Source organism: Nuphar pumila, chromosome 2 (genome assembly GCF_984573655.1).
Source record: "Nuphar pumila chromosome 2, dmNupPumi1.hap1.1, whole genome shotgun sequence".
NCBI classification, from domain to species: Eukaryota; Viridiplantae; Streptophyta; class Magnoliopsida; order Nymphaeales; family Nymphaeaceae; genus Nuphar; species Nuphar pumila.
Genome location: NC_143250.1, coordinates 121,878,924 through 121,891,231, shown reverse-complemented (window position 1 = coordinate 121,891,231; position 12,308 = coordinate 121,878,924). Strand labels below are relative to the sequence as shown.

At 38.1% G+C, this 12,308-nt stretch overlaps 1 protein-coding gene across 1 annotated transcript; it reads right to left on the bottom strand.

The window, feature by feature from the left end:
* Window positions 1–2,259: 2,259 nt before the first annotated feature.
* Window positions 2,260–10,600, bottom strand: LOC149846965 (uncharacterized). The gene is made up of 3 exons (XM_089998236.1): window positions 10,242–10,600; window positions 4,332–5,083; window positions 2,260–3,279 (listed from the first exon to the last, which is right to left on the bottom strand). The coding sequence occupies exons 1-3, from the start codon at window positions 10,527–10,529 to the stop codon at window positions 2,769–2,771; spliced, it is 1,551 nt and encodes a 516-aa protein (XP_089854362.1). The 5' UTR covers window positions 10,530–10,600; the 3' UTR covers window positions 2,260–2,768.
* Window positions 10,601–12,308: the final 1,708 nt, after the last annotated feature.

Here is a 12,308-nt window from a genome sequence, read left to right as displayed (position 1 = left end):
ATTCCCGTTAAATTATGCTCTTTAACTATTATACAGTGAGCCCTCTAAATTTTCAACCTAAGAAACTCACAAATTCGGATAGTAAGAAACTCACAAATTCAGATAGTCATTAACGGCCGTATATAGGCTTCACCCAAGAGTTGAAAGCAATTATTGAGAGAAAGAAACAGAAAGAATATCATCACCACCACCATCATCATATTTGGTGTTTACCTCACAAGAGTAACAAATACATCCAAAGCATTTGAAAGGCCAAACATAGGTACTGTAATCACTTTTCTAGTTAAACCATCCATAGAAAATCATTAGCACCAAATTTATATGAACTATCACATGGAAGCTTGATAACAATCATTCTAGACAATATTTAGGGAGCATGTTCCTTTCTTTGATCTAGGTTATATTTGGTTAGAAGCTGCAGAGATAGAGCCATGATCATCAATACCCAAGAGCAAATTTTGTATTTGAGAGAGAGAGTACACTTCCTGGCAATTTATAGATAACTGTACTTTAAAAGAAATTTAGCAAGTCAGTAATATACCTCACTATGAGGCAATGTCATTTTTATTGTACATCATGGATGTCCACCTTCTTGCATATCCACCTTGTTCATCTGATGCATTCGACATAAAAATTATCATTCAAACAAGAGAAACCTAGGTTTGTAAGTAAAACAGAATAAAGTAACATGGAATGAAATAGAACCCACAGAAAAAATGAACAAAGTCCTTTATTCCAACCAAAGTAAATAGAACTCCATGGACTCTTCAAGAGCACACTTTCTCCATTATCAGATCTTAGGCATTTAGTAGTTTTTCCTTTCTCATTTCAAATGAAAATATTGAATTCTTTAAATCAAGAAAAAATATTTGATTTTTCTCTTGAACATATATTTCCAAACTTGTCTAAAGAAATCATCACTCAACAATATATATATATATATATATATATATATATAGAGAGAGAGAGAGAGAGAGAGAGAGAATGGGGATTGTGCTGCCTTCTTTTTTTGTTAGGTCACGTTGGAACCCTTCAAAAATCATGGTTTTAGGTGTTTTATGCCAGATCTGAACCGTTAGATGTGTTTATCATTGTTTATTCAATAGAAAGTATGTTTTTTTATTAAATCTTTATGCTCAGATGTGTATTTTAAAGAAGTAAAAAATCAATGGTTGATAAATTCGATGATAAAATATTTATATTTTTACATCAAATCAATTAAAAACAAAGCTTACTTCTTAGTAAATAAGCAATGATAAACTCATCTAATGGTTCAGATCTAACATAAAACACCTAAAATTATGATTTTGAGGATCCTAATGTGACCTAACGAAAAAAAATGGGCAACACAATCCCTCTTCTCACATAATATATATATATATATATATATAATCATCAAACACCCAAAAAGTCTGATCAAAATTGGATAGCGCGATCAAATTTTTTTTGTGTGTGTGTGTGTTTACACTATCCATCCAGTATGAAATCTCAGATAGTGTAGGCTCTCTTTTCTCCTATGACACACTAAATATGCTAGCTCATATCGCTTAGTTCATTTCTCAGGTTACGAACCCCACCATCATACTTGTTGGACTGGGGAGTTTGGATCTTAACCTAAGGAACTACAAATTCCTGACGGCAGGGGGTCTGTATCAGTTTGATTGGGACATTCTGCTTGGCTTGCCTCTATTGTTGTTGCTGAAACATTGAAAATTGGATCTCATTAACTGCTAGTTTCTGCTGTATCTCTCGAATCATCATTCTCAGGGTAGCATTTTCACTTTCTCAATCCAAGAATGCAAATCTGCTCTCAAGAGATTGGATTCTTTTATTTTTTTGGAAGTTTCAGGGACAAACTGGACTTCATCATCCTTGTCTTCTGGATCTGTCTGAACACTCTCCATCTAATCATACAAATCATCTGATGGGAGAAGCACTAACTCCTGGTTAATGGGATAATCTATTGGCTCTCGGATCTTAAGATCCATGGCAGCCTTCTAACCCAAGCAAATAGCCTAGATTGTTCTTGTTTATTGAACTCGGATCTGGACTTCAGATCACGGTTACCAGAATCCATTTGACCGGCCAGCAGCCTGTCAGCTAGCCATGGGTTGGGTATGAAAATGGTCGCATAGGCCTGGTGTGAATGGATCCGTTCCAACCCCGTAATTCCTATTTATGTAGAATGGCCTAGATAGCATGTTATTTACATTGCGAAGTTCATAAAAGTTAACTGGGCCAGAAAGCCAAAACGCAAGATCCTTACAGCTGTTTATCCATAGATTGGAGCTATTTGTGAAATATTACAAGCTTGAACTTTAATCAAGAAAATAAATTATAGTCCCCTACATGATACAGTTCCAATTTACAAACTAAAGTCTCTCTACTACATTCATGGTACATGGCCGTGTTACTCTGAGACTAGAATAGAAAATCAATAAGCCATCATTTGCAGCGGCGATATACATGACATGCCACCCATTGTTAACAGCCTTCTTTTTTCTGAATTTGACAATTTTCTTCTTATGGTTGGGTCCTAGCTACAAGCATCAATGTTTGAAAAACTCAGCCGAACTTTAACGAACCAACTTTCAATAATGATCCTCAGCAATAATCGAACTTGAAAAGATGCATAAGCAGCTTCTTTTGTCATCAGGCAATGAAACTTGGCCAGCAGATGCAAGAGAACTCCTGGTTCTAAAGCACAAACCAACTCATCTTTTGCTTCAAGAGTTCACAAATTTGAAAGAAGAGGGAAATGTGGAGGGTCACAATGTTCTCACAGAAGGAAGCAAGCCCTTCTCATCATTGTCATCAAGCTCAAAGCTTTCCACCTTGTCATATACAAATCCAGTTGCAATTCTTTCCGTTTCAACCATCTCATCTTGTTCCGTTATCCAAATTTCAGAGAACCCTCCATTCTGGGTATTGTCCAACTCAATCTGCTGCAGTTCTGATTCTATCAGTGATTGCATTTGTGCTCGGTCGCGGTCTCTGGGGTAGGTGCAGTAGAGGAAACTGTAGATGAGACAGCAGAGTGTCATTGGGATACCAATGGCAGTGTACAGTGCCTTAGATAGTGCAGCAGCATTTTTGCGGTCCGTTTCCACCTCAACCTCACTGTTTGATCCTTTGGGAACTGGCTTATACCCATAAACATGCTGAGCCAAAATTCCAACAACAGGGGGAGCAAAGGATGAAAGTATGGATTCAAACGAATGATCCAACGCATAAATGCTTGTCCTTGATTTCTCTGGGACAATCTCTGCAAATATTGGACTGTGCATATCCAACATGCAGGGATCAATAATGTAAGTAAAGAGAAGAGAATAACAAACCCAATTCCCAATTCCATTCAGAAAAAAAAAATGCATAGAACAAACTTGCCAAGCAACAAAGCTCATCATACCCATAATGTAAATAAATAAAGAAATATATAGAGAAAATACAATTTGAAAAGATTCACTACCTCCCATGGGTTCTCAAAACATAATGTCCAACTAAAAACTTTCAATAGTGAGCTTTGTTGTGGTTGGGTTCTCAAAACATGCAACATGAAGACTTCAAGTATGATTCATAAATGCAAAGATTATTTATGCTGAGTTCTAGATCGTGTTTGGGAAGTGCACAATGGAATTTAAAACTGTTCAACATAATGCATCTGTTTGAACTTTGAACATTTGTATGATGAAAATAATGGCAAATAGTTACAAGAGCTGTGGGATGTGGGTTGCAGGTCATGACAGACCAAGGACTCCTTCCTCTGGTTTAGAAACATCTGAACTAAAAAGGACCACAGTATGATTGAAATGGGTTACAATTCACAGCCTATAGTAGAGAACCCACAAACTGATTATGGCCCTGTTTCTTCGTTTAGAATAGTGTGAAGATCGGAAGAAAGAAGAATAACAATAGCAAGTTGCCCTGATCCGACAACCTAAAAAGCAAGCAAAGAGGAGTGGCACATTAGAGCAGAGGGGACTCAGAGGTGGTTAACGCTTTGCCCAGTTTCACCATCAAAACTGAATTTGGAACAAATGCCTTGTACTTCTATTAGGGTTCAACAATTTTGGACTAACAAAGTTTCACCCATCTTGAATGTTTAGATCTTAAATCCAAACACAGGCTAGGTGGCATCAAAGCATTAACTGCTTTATAACGTTGGAAAAGAAGCCAATGGCAAATATTATCTTATGCAATTAAAGGCATTTTTTTCAAGCACTAAGAGGAAAAGGTGTCCTCATTGTGTGATAAATGAGTAAGATTAGACTTCTAGCTGATTTGACAGTTATTAGAACAGAACTTTGTGCAGCATGCAGTAAAGAACGTACTTGTTAGTGGCAGGAGCATTCCACGAAATGCAAAGGCCCATGATGAACAAGACTAAACCATGCATGAAGCCAGAGGAGGGGTCATCAGGTAGAACAAGCATCAAAATTGCAGCAAGTGGGATGGCTGAACCAGAGCTAATCTGTGAAAGAATTATCCTGCCAGAGTTTGGTAATCTCTTGGCAAGAAGATCACCCATCATTCCTCCAAAAAGTCCACCCAGTGAACTAGCAACAACAAACATGCTCATGAGAAGTGCAGTCTGCTTGTGAGAAAACCCCATCAGCTCCAACCACATTGGTGCAAATGATAATGCTGACCAAGGAAAGGAACCTGTTACACCTTGAGCTACAATTATTTGAAAGGATGGAATCCTTATGACCCCTTTTGCTTCCTGAATAAGTGCCTTAACTTCTAGCCATATTGATGATCGTGAAGGTGGGGCATCACCCTTGTTAGTATCATTGCAAAAGCGGGGATCATTGGCAAACAGCCGAACCAATATACCTACAACAACACTCACTATTGCAACAAGATGGAAAGAAATTCTCCAACCAGGGATCCCCATTATTGTTGTTGATGCTATCAATACAGAGAAGAGACCACCCAGAATAGAACCAAGGTTGCCAGTGAGCTGAAACCATCCAAAAGCTGTACCACGATTACTTTCATCTGTTGAATCTGCAATAAGAGATTGAATGGAGGGGGTCACAATGGCAAGCCCTATTCCATTCAAAGCTCTTGATATTGCTACCTGCATATCAAGCATAGCAAAAGCAGGTAGTCAGATCAAATTCATATTGACTTGCTTTTCAAACAAAATAATAAGTTAAATTAGCACTTTCATACAAAGGTTGTTCAAAAGGCATGAAGATAAGGGAATTCACTAATCTGTTGATCTCTTAACTTTGTGGCCCAAACACTGTAAAGATTATTTAGAGCCAGCAGCATACTATTGTATTGTACCAAGGCTGAATTCAGTGGCTTGACACTGATGTTCCTGATAACATCATAATAAAAGAACATAGAGTTCCAAGCATCAAAAAGTAAGTCTTAGGCAGTCATGGATTAAATGCATTTTCATTATACTAAGTTAAATGGCCAAATGATAGAACAATGTTGTCAGTACCGGTGTGTATTGGCCTGTATCAGCCGATACGTATAATCGGCTATTTTTCAATAAATGTAAACAAATACTTAATTTATTATTATTATTTTAATATTAAATATTATTTTAATATTATTTTAATGGATTTAACATGTGTCACGTTCTGATTGACACATAATATTTTTTAGCCGATTCAGAACGATTCACTTGAGTATTGGTATCGGCCGATTCACTTGAATCGTTGGCCAAACAATACAGGGCAGATACCAATACTGACAACATTGGATAGAACCTGTTTGGAATTGAAACAGTGCAGTTAGTAGCTTTTTATTATGATGCCAGAACATGATTTTTGGTAGCATGAAGATTCTCTGTTCACATTGTGGTCCAAGATGACCATATATCTGCTCTGTTTATCAGAGCTTGCTTTTTGGGTTGGCTTGATACAAAAGGTGGGTTTCTAAAAGACAGATATCATATTGTTAACTTACATGCCATGCAATGCTTTTCCCGCTTAAGCAAAATTGCCTCCTATGCCTGCAGTAAGAAGGTAAAAGATGCTCTTGTAGTAGAACATGATGTAGAATATGTAAAATAGAGACTTTTAGGGGGCTGTCATACCCAAGTCGACGCAATGCTGGTGTGGCAGGACACGGGTCCCATCACATCAGTTGTGGCGGGACTCGGGTCCCATATGATTTCTCATGGCCATATGGTTCACCCAGCGAAGTGATCAAGCTTCAAGAAATAGTGAATGGTCTTATCAATAGACAAATATAGAGATTCCCAAGAATTCTAAGCTCATATCCATCAATGTAGGAATTGGGTTCAAGCTTTTCCCAGCCCTTTTACATCAATGGACAACTGAAGTATATACAGAAGGTTCGTCTAACAACTTTCTATCTCTACATTTCTCAAATATGTTTGGACTTTTCAAAATATCATGCACGTTACAACAACAACAATAACAACAACTACGCCTTCATCCCAAAACAAACGGGGTCGGCGATATGAACCAACAAAGAAAATCATTCTTTGTCTTCCACATGAATCCTTCTCCTCCAATCATTTCTATCCAATGCCATGTCCTCGGTGAGGTTCAAAGCATTCATATCCTTTCCTATCATCTCCATCCAAGTCTTCCTAGGCCTACCCCGACCTCTTTTAACTAATATATTTTCTCATTTCTCCATCCTTCTAACTGGAGCATCATTAGGGCTTCGCCGAATATGTCCAAACCACCATAAATGATTCTCTCTCATCTTATTTTCAATGGGTGCAACGCCTACCTTCTTACGTATCTTCTCGTTCCGAATCTTATCTTTTATTGTATTTCCACACATCCATCTAAGCATACGCATCTCAGCTACACTCATTTTTTGAATATGATGTCTCTTGGCAGCCCAACATTCCGTACCATATAGTAAAGCGGGCCTAATAATCATCCTATAAAACTTTTCTTCAACCACAATGGCATTCTACGATCGCACAGCACTCCAGTTGCACTTTTCCATTTCATCCACCCAACCTTTATCCTATGATTTACATCTCCATCAATTTCTCCATATTTTTGAATGATAGATCCCAAATATTTGAAACAGTCATCCACCGGTATTTCTTGCTCACCAAGCTTTACTACACTCCCATCACTACTTCGTTGCGTACTAAACCGACATTCCATATATTTTGTCTTACTCTTACTCAACTTAAAACCACTTGCTTCCAATGTCTGTCTCCAGAATTCTAACTTAGCATTAACCCCAACTCTAGACTCATCAATCAAAACAATATCATCAACAAGCAACATACACCACGACACATTTTCTTGAATTGATCTCGTAAGCTCATCCATCACTATAGCAAATAGGAAAGGGCTTAAAGTAGATCCTTGATGTAACCCAACCCTTATAGGAAAATTGGTTGTCACCCCTCCACAAGTGCGGACATTGGTTACTACTCCTTCATACATATCTTTAATTATACTAATGTACTTGAGAGAAACACCTTTCTTCATCATTGTCCACCAGAGAACGTCCCTAGGTACTCTATCGTATGCCTTCTCCAAATCAATAAAAACCATATGCAAATCTTTGTTCCTCTTTCTATTTCTCTCAATAAGTTGTCTAAGAAGATGTATAACTTCCATAGTTGATCTTCCAGGCATAAAACCAAATTGATTCTCCGATATCATGACAACCTTCCTCAACCTAGACTCAATCACCCTCTCCCAAAGTTTCATAGTATGACTCATGAGTTTTATACCACGATAGTTTGTGCAATCTTGTATATCACCCTTATTCTTATATAGAAGCACCAAAGTACTCTTCCTCCACTCATTAGGCATCTTATTTGTCCGCCAAATCTTGTTAAAAAGATTTGTCAACCATTCTAAACCTTTCTCTCCCAAGCATTTCCAAGCCTCGATAGGTATACCATCTGGGCCAACTGCCCTTCTTGATTTCATTTTCTTCAAAGCCTCTGCAATTTCTTTCTTTTGAATCTTGCGCATGAAGTCACGATTCATCTCATGAAAAGGAATGGACAAGTCTCCAAGATCCTGAGCATGACTTTCATTAAATAGCTTATCAAAATAATCTTTTCATCTCTCTTTAATCTCCTCATCTTTGACTAAAACCCTTTGCGTTTCATCTTTGATACATCTAACCACACCCAGATCCCTCGATTTCCTATCTCTCATCTTAGCAAGCCTATAAATATCCTTTTCGCCCTCTTTGGTATCCAACTTGTCATAAACCTCCTTATATACCTTATCCCTCGCGTTTTGAACTACTTTTTTAGCTTCCTTCTTTGCTATCATATACGTCTCCAAATATCATGCACATTAACAGGAGAAATTTGATCCTGCCTCGAGTCAGGAAATACTTACTTTGTGAACATTTTGTTCAAATAACAATTTAAGTGAAGAAAGATCAATAAAGCATATCTCTTGATGATGAACAACACCATTTTATGAAGTTTTCAGCTTCATAGTTTGTTTTCATCCTTTAGAGACTACAAGTGCAACATGAGTAGAAGATCACAGCAGGATGATAACCCCATGGCCATGAGGGCAAATCAACTTATATAATTCTATTTACTGACATTCTGATTTGTTCTTGCAAGGCTGTCACATGTAAAATCTGTTCTATTATTTGTTCTCATCGAAACTCCAGTATCAATCGAGTTTGTTTGCAATAACCAATCAAAATTTTTAACACCAAAAAAATGAAAAAAAAATAACAACAATAAATAATAAATACGATGTAACAACATGGCCACAGGATCCTCCTAAAACTCAAAATTATCAATAAACTGCAATTTGACTACTAACAAATGAACATTTGCAAAATATATGTTTCATATGTTGAAACTATAATCTGGGTAGCCTATAATCACTAGAACAGATTCTACAGCAAAGTCACATAGCAGGAAGCAAACTAATTGATATAAGTAGCCTATAATCACTGGAACAGACTTTGTAGCAAAGTCATAAAGCAGGAAGCAAAGTAATTGATATAAAATGAAGACACTTCAAACCAATAGCCAAATGCTTGTATCTTTTAGGGAGTTTTGTTACACTCCCACACTTGAAAGGGCCACTTTGTAGGGGAAGTGCTTCCCCATGGGGGGAGGTATGAACCCATTTTGACAGGAAAGTTGCTTTTTTGATTTATTATGTGGGCTCCACCACATATTTACTCATGGGCATGTTTGTTTCACCCTTTGTAGAAAAGAGGCTCCATTTCCTATGAAAGAGAGGCGCTTTCTTTGGAGAGGGCATGAAGCAAACTCCCCCTTATAAAAGCACCATGACATGGCTTATTCCTCATAGATTCATAGTAGGAATCCCTGAGGCCTCAGAAAGGAGAAAAAAAATAGAATTATTAAATCCAACAAAATAACGAATAGTACTGAAAAAGTAACTCAAATGCACAGGTAGAGATCTGTCGAAAAGAGAATATTTAGTTTTTTCTTTAGGAAATTCAATATGCATGATTCATACATATAAAAAAGATGCATCAATAACTAATAATAAAACATCTCGCAACTATGCTCTTATGGGGAAAACAAGTACACTCCCTTCCTCTATTTTTTTCCTCATTTTTTTTTCTTGTTTTCCTGGCGATCATCATCACGCAATAACTAGAATTTGGAGACAGTCTATCAGAAAACAGAAACCTTGCGATATAGCTATCCAGATGGTTCCCATTAAACGCAGCCAATCTCTTACCAATAGAAGCATGCATTCAGTACTTAAGCTTTAAAGCTACCGAGTTCGTTAAGTGGGGATCGTTTGAACACGGGAAATTGTAGAGCGGACTATAATTCAACATCCCCACCTTTTATTTTCTTGGACGTCCAAACATCCAGATCAAATCCTTGAATAGATCAACTAATGGATCCAGACGTTTTATTAGCTGTTACCGAAAACAAACACAGAACTTGCTTCCAGAGCTCCATACATCCAAGCAGCCTTGTTACAAAATCAAAAGAATTCAGCAGTAGCCCCAGACGATCGCAGACTACAAAATCCAAATCGAATCGGATCGACAGTGTTCCCGCTAGAATCGAAGATCAAAGCTAAAAAACAAGGCCCTTTACGTAATTCCTAATTTCCAAAAAGAAAAACCAATCGGATCACGAACAAACTCTCCCGCACCAGAACACAGAAACACACAAACAACCGAATTGGGCAAAAACCCGTATCACATAATTGAAGAGAGAATAAAAAAACAAAAGAATCAGAAACAAAGGCAAGACGAGTCAACGTGAGAAAGAGAGAGAGGGAAGCAGAAACAGTGACCTGGAGGAAGGTGGAGGAGATACCGACGAGGAAGGTGGCGGCGGCCCAGAGGAAGGCGCCGAGGGCGATGACGTGGGCTCGGTTGTGGTGGACGGCGAGGTAGGCGGCGAGTGGGTAGCAGACGGACTGGACGATGGATCTGAAGAGGGTGAGGGAGCCGAGGCCGGTGGGTGAGGCGTGCAGCGCCACCCCTACCTCACTGTAAACACCCGGCAGCAGCGCCTCGTCCGCCCTCTCCATGATCCCCGCCAGGTTTATCAGCAGCATCGTCAACGTCTCTCCCTTCATCTCCAGACACCCAACTGCCAACAACCCTCCTCGTCTCTTCAGCCACCTTCTCTGTCGTCGTGGCCTCCTCCTTTCCTATTTCTGAGGGGACTCTCCGTCTTTTCTTTTTTTCATATTATGTATTGAGTTTGTAAATCAAGACCCAGCTGTCTGAGCAAGCGGTGCAAATTTAGGAATATTCGTTTGGAGAGAGAAAGACCGGAGACTGGAAACCCCCACTGACTGCCTGGCGCTTGAAGTCTCAAGCTGTGGGCTTGTCTTTTAAATCCACCCTATGAGTCACCAGTGTCTGTAATATATATATATATTTTTTTGGAGTGAAGTGAGATCTTCTTTGGTTGAACTTTATAAACCCCCCGAGTACGGCAGAGTTGTTGGTGCCATAGCGACAAAGCTACGAAAAGCCTGTGGAATCAAGGAACTCTGCCCCCCCCAACCCCCTGAAATCCCCTTCCATATATTTATAAATGCCAAGATTACTGAATTGAGATCTGGTGCGATGTGATTTCATACTTCAATTGTGCTGCTGCCCTTGATCGCCTGCAGTCTGCAGATGAGCCCCACAGCCTAAAGACGGTGAGTGTTCAGGTGCAGCTAGGGGTGGGCATGGGGCTGGACCGAAGATGGCTGGGCATGTTTACTAACGATTCGGGTTTTGACCCGGATTTTAATGGGCTCGAGTTTAAAGATCAGCCCATTGGCCCAATGTGAAGTGGACCGTGTTTGGCTCGACCCAAATCTATTTGTAAATAGTAATAATTAACAAGTTCTCAACTTTGCAGGTACTCAACTACTAGTTTACATAAAATTAATGGTAAATAGTAATAGTTATCAAGTAACTATGCAATAGTTAATTTTTTAAAAATTTATATTATTACAAAATTAATAAATAACTTAAGTCTGCAGGCCGACAGATAGCCCGGCCCACAATTTTGCAGACCCTTACCAAGTCTCGCCTATACACAAGCAATACAAATATTCTATGATTATGATATAACTACATAACATTTATATCATCCAGCAATGATATAAGAAATATCAGACACACATATCATTATACATGGATAATAATACAATCTACACATACCCTTTATGCATACACAAGCAAATAACTTTCAGATACAACTATGCGTAAATAAATATGCACATCGCATATACTTTCATATGCATAAGAATCTCAAACATATAATCCCACATACCTATACTTATGTATATACTTATGTACACAGGTCATTCGACTGTACTCTTATACTTACATGCAATTCATGCATATAGTTATACATTCATTTCACTCAAGTCTACCATTAGGCTCATGAACACACATGCACATAATTATGTTAATAATTTATATAATTATATCAGCAAATTCTCCTAGCAATTCGTGCATCCCATTATACATGTTTTTCCTTCTTGTTACCCCAAGACGCACAAGAGATAGTGGTTATGATGTAACCTACATAACTCATACATTATCTCATGATGATGTAAATATGCAATCCATGCATACACTGTATGTATACCTTTATTCATACAAGAGCAAACCATTTATAAATGTTTTCGTGCGTATATCAAACATACTATGCATGCATACCTTTATACATATATGTACATAAAAACTATGCACACCCTTGCATAATTAAACACACAATCCATGTATACTTTAACATGCATAAGTCATTCAAACATGTATAATCATAAACACCTATACTGACGCATTCACTTATTCATACAAATTATTCAAATATACACTCACGCTCATGCAAAATTCATATCAATCAA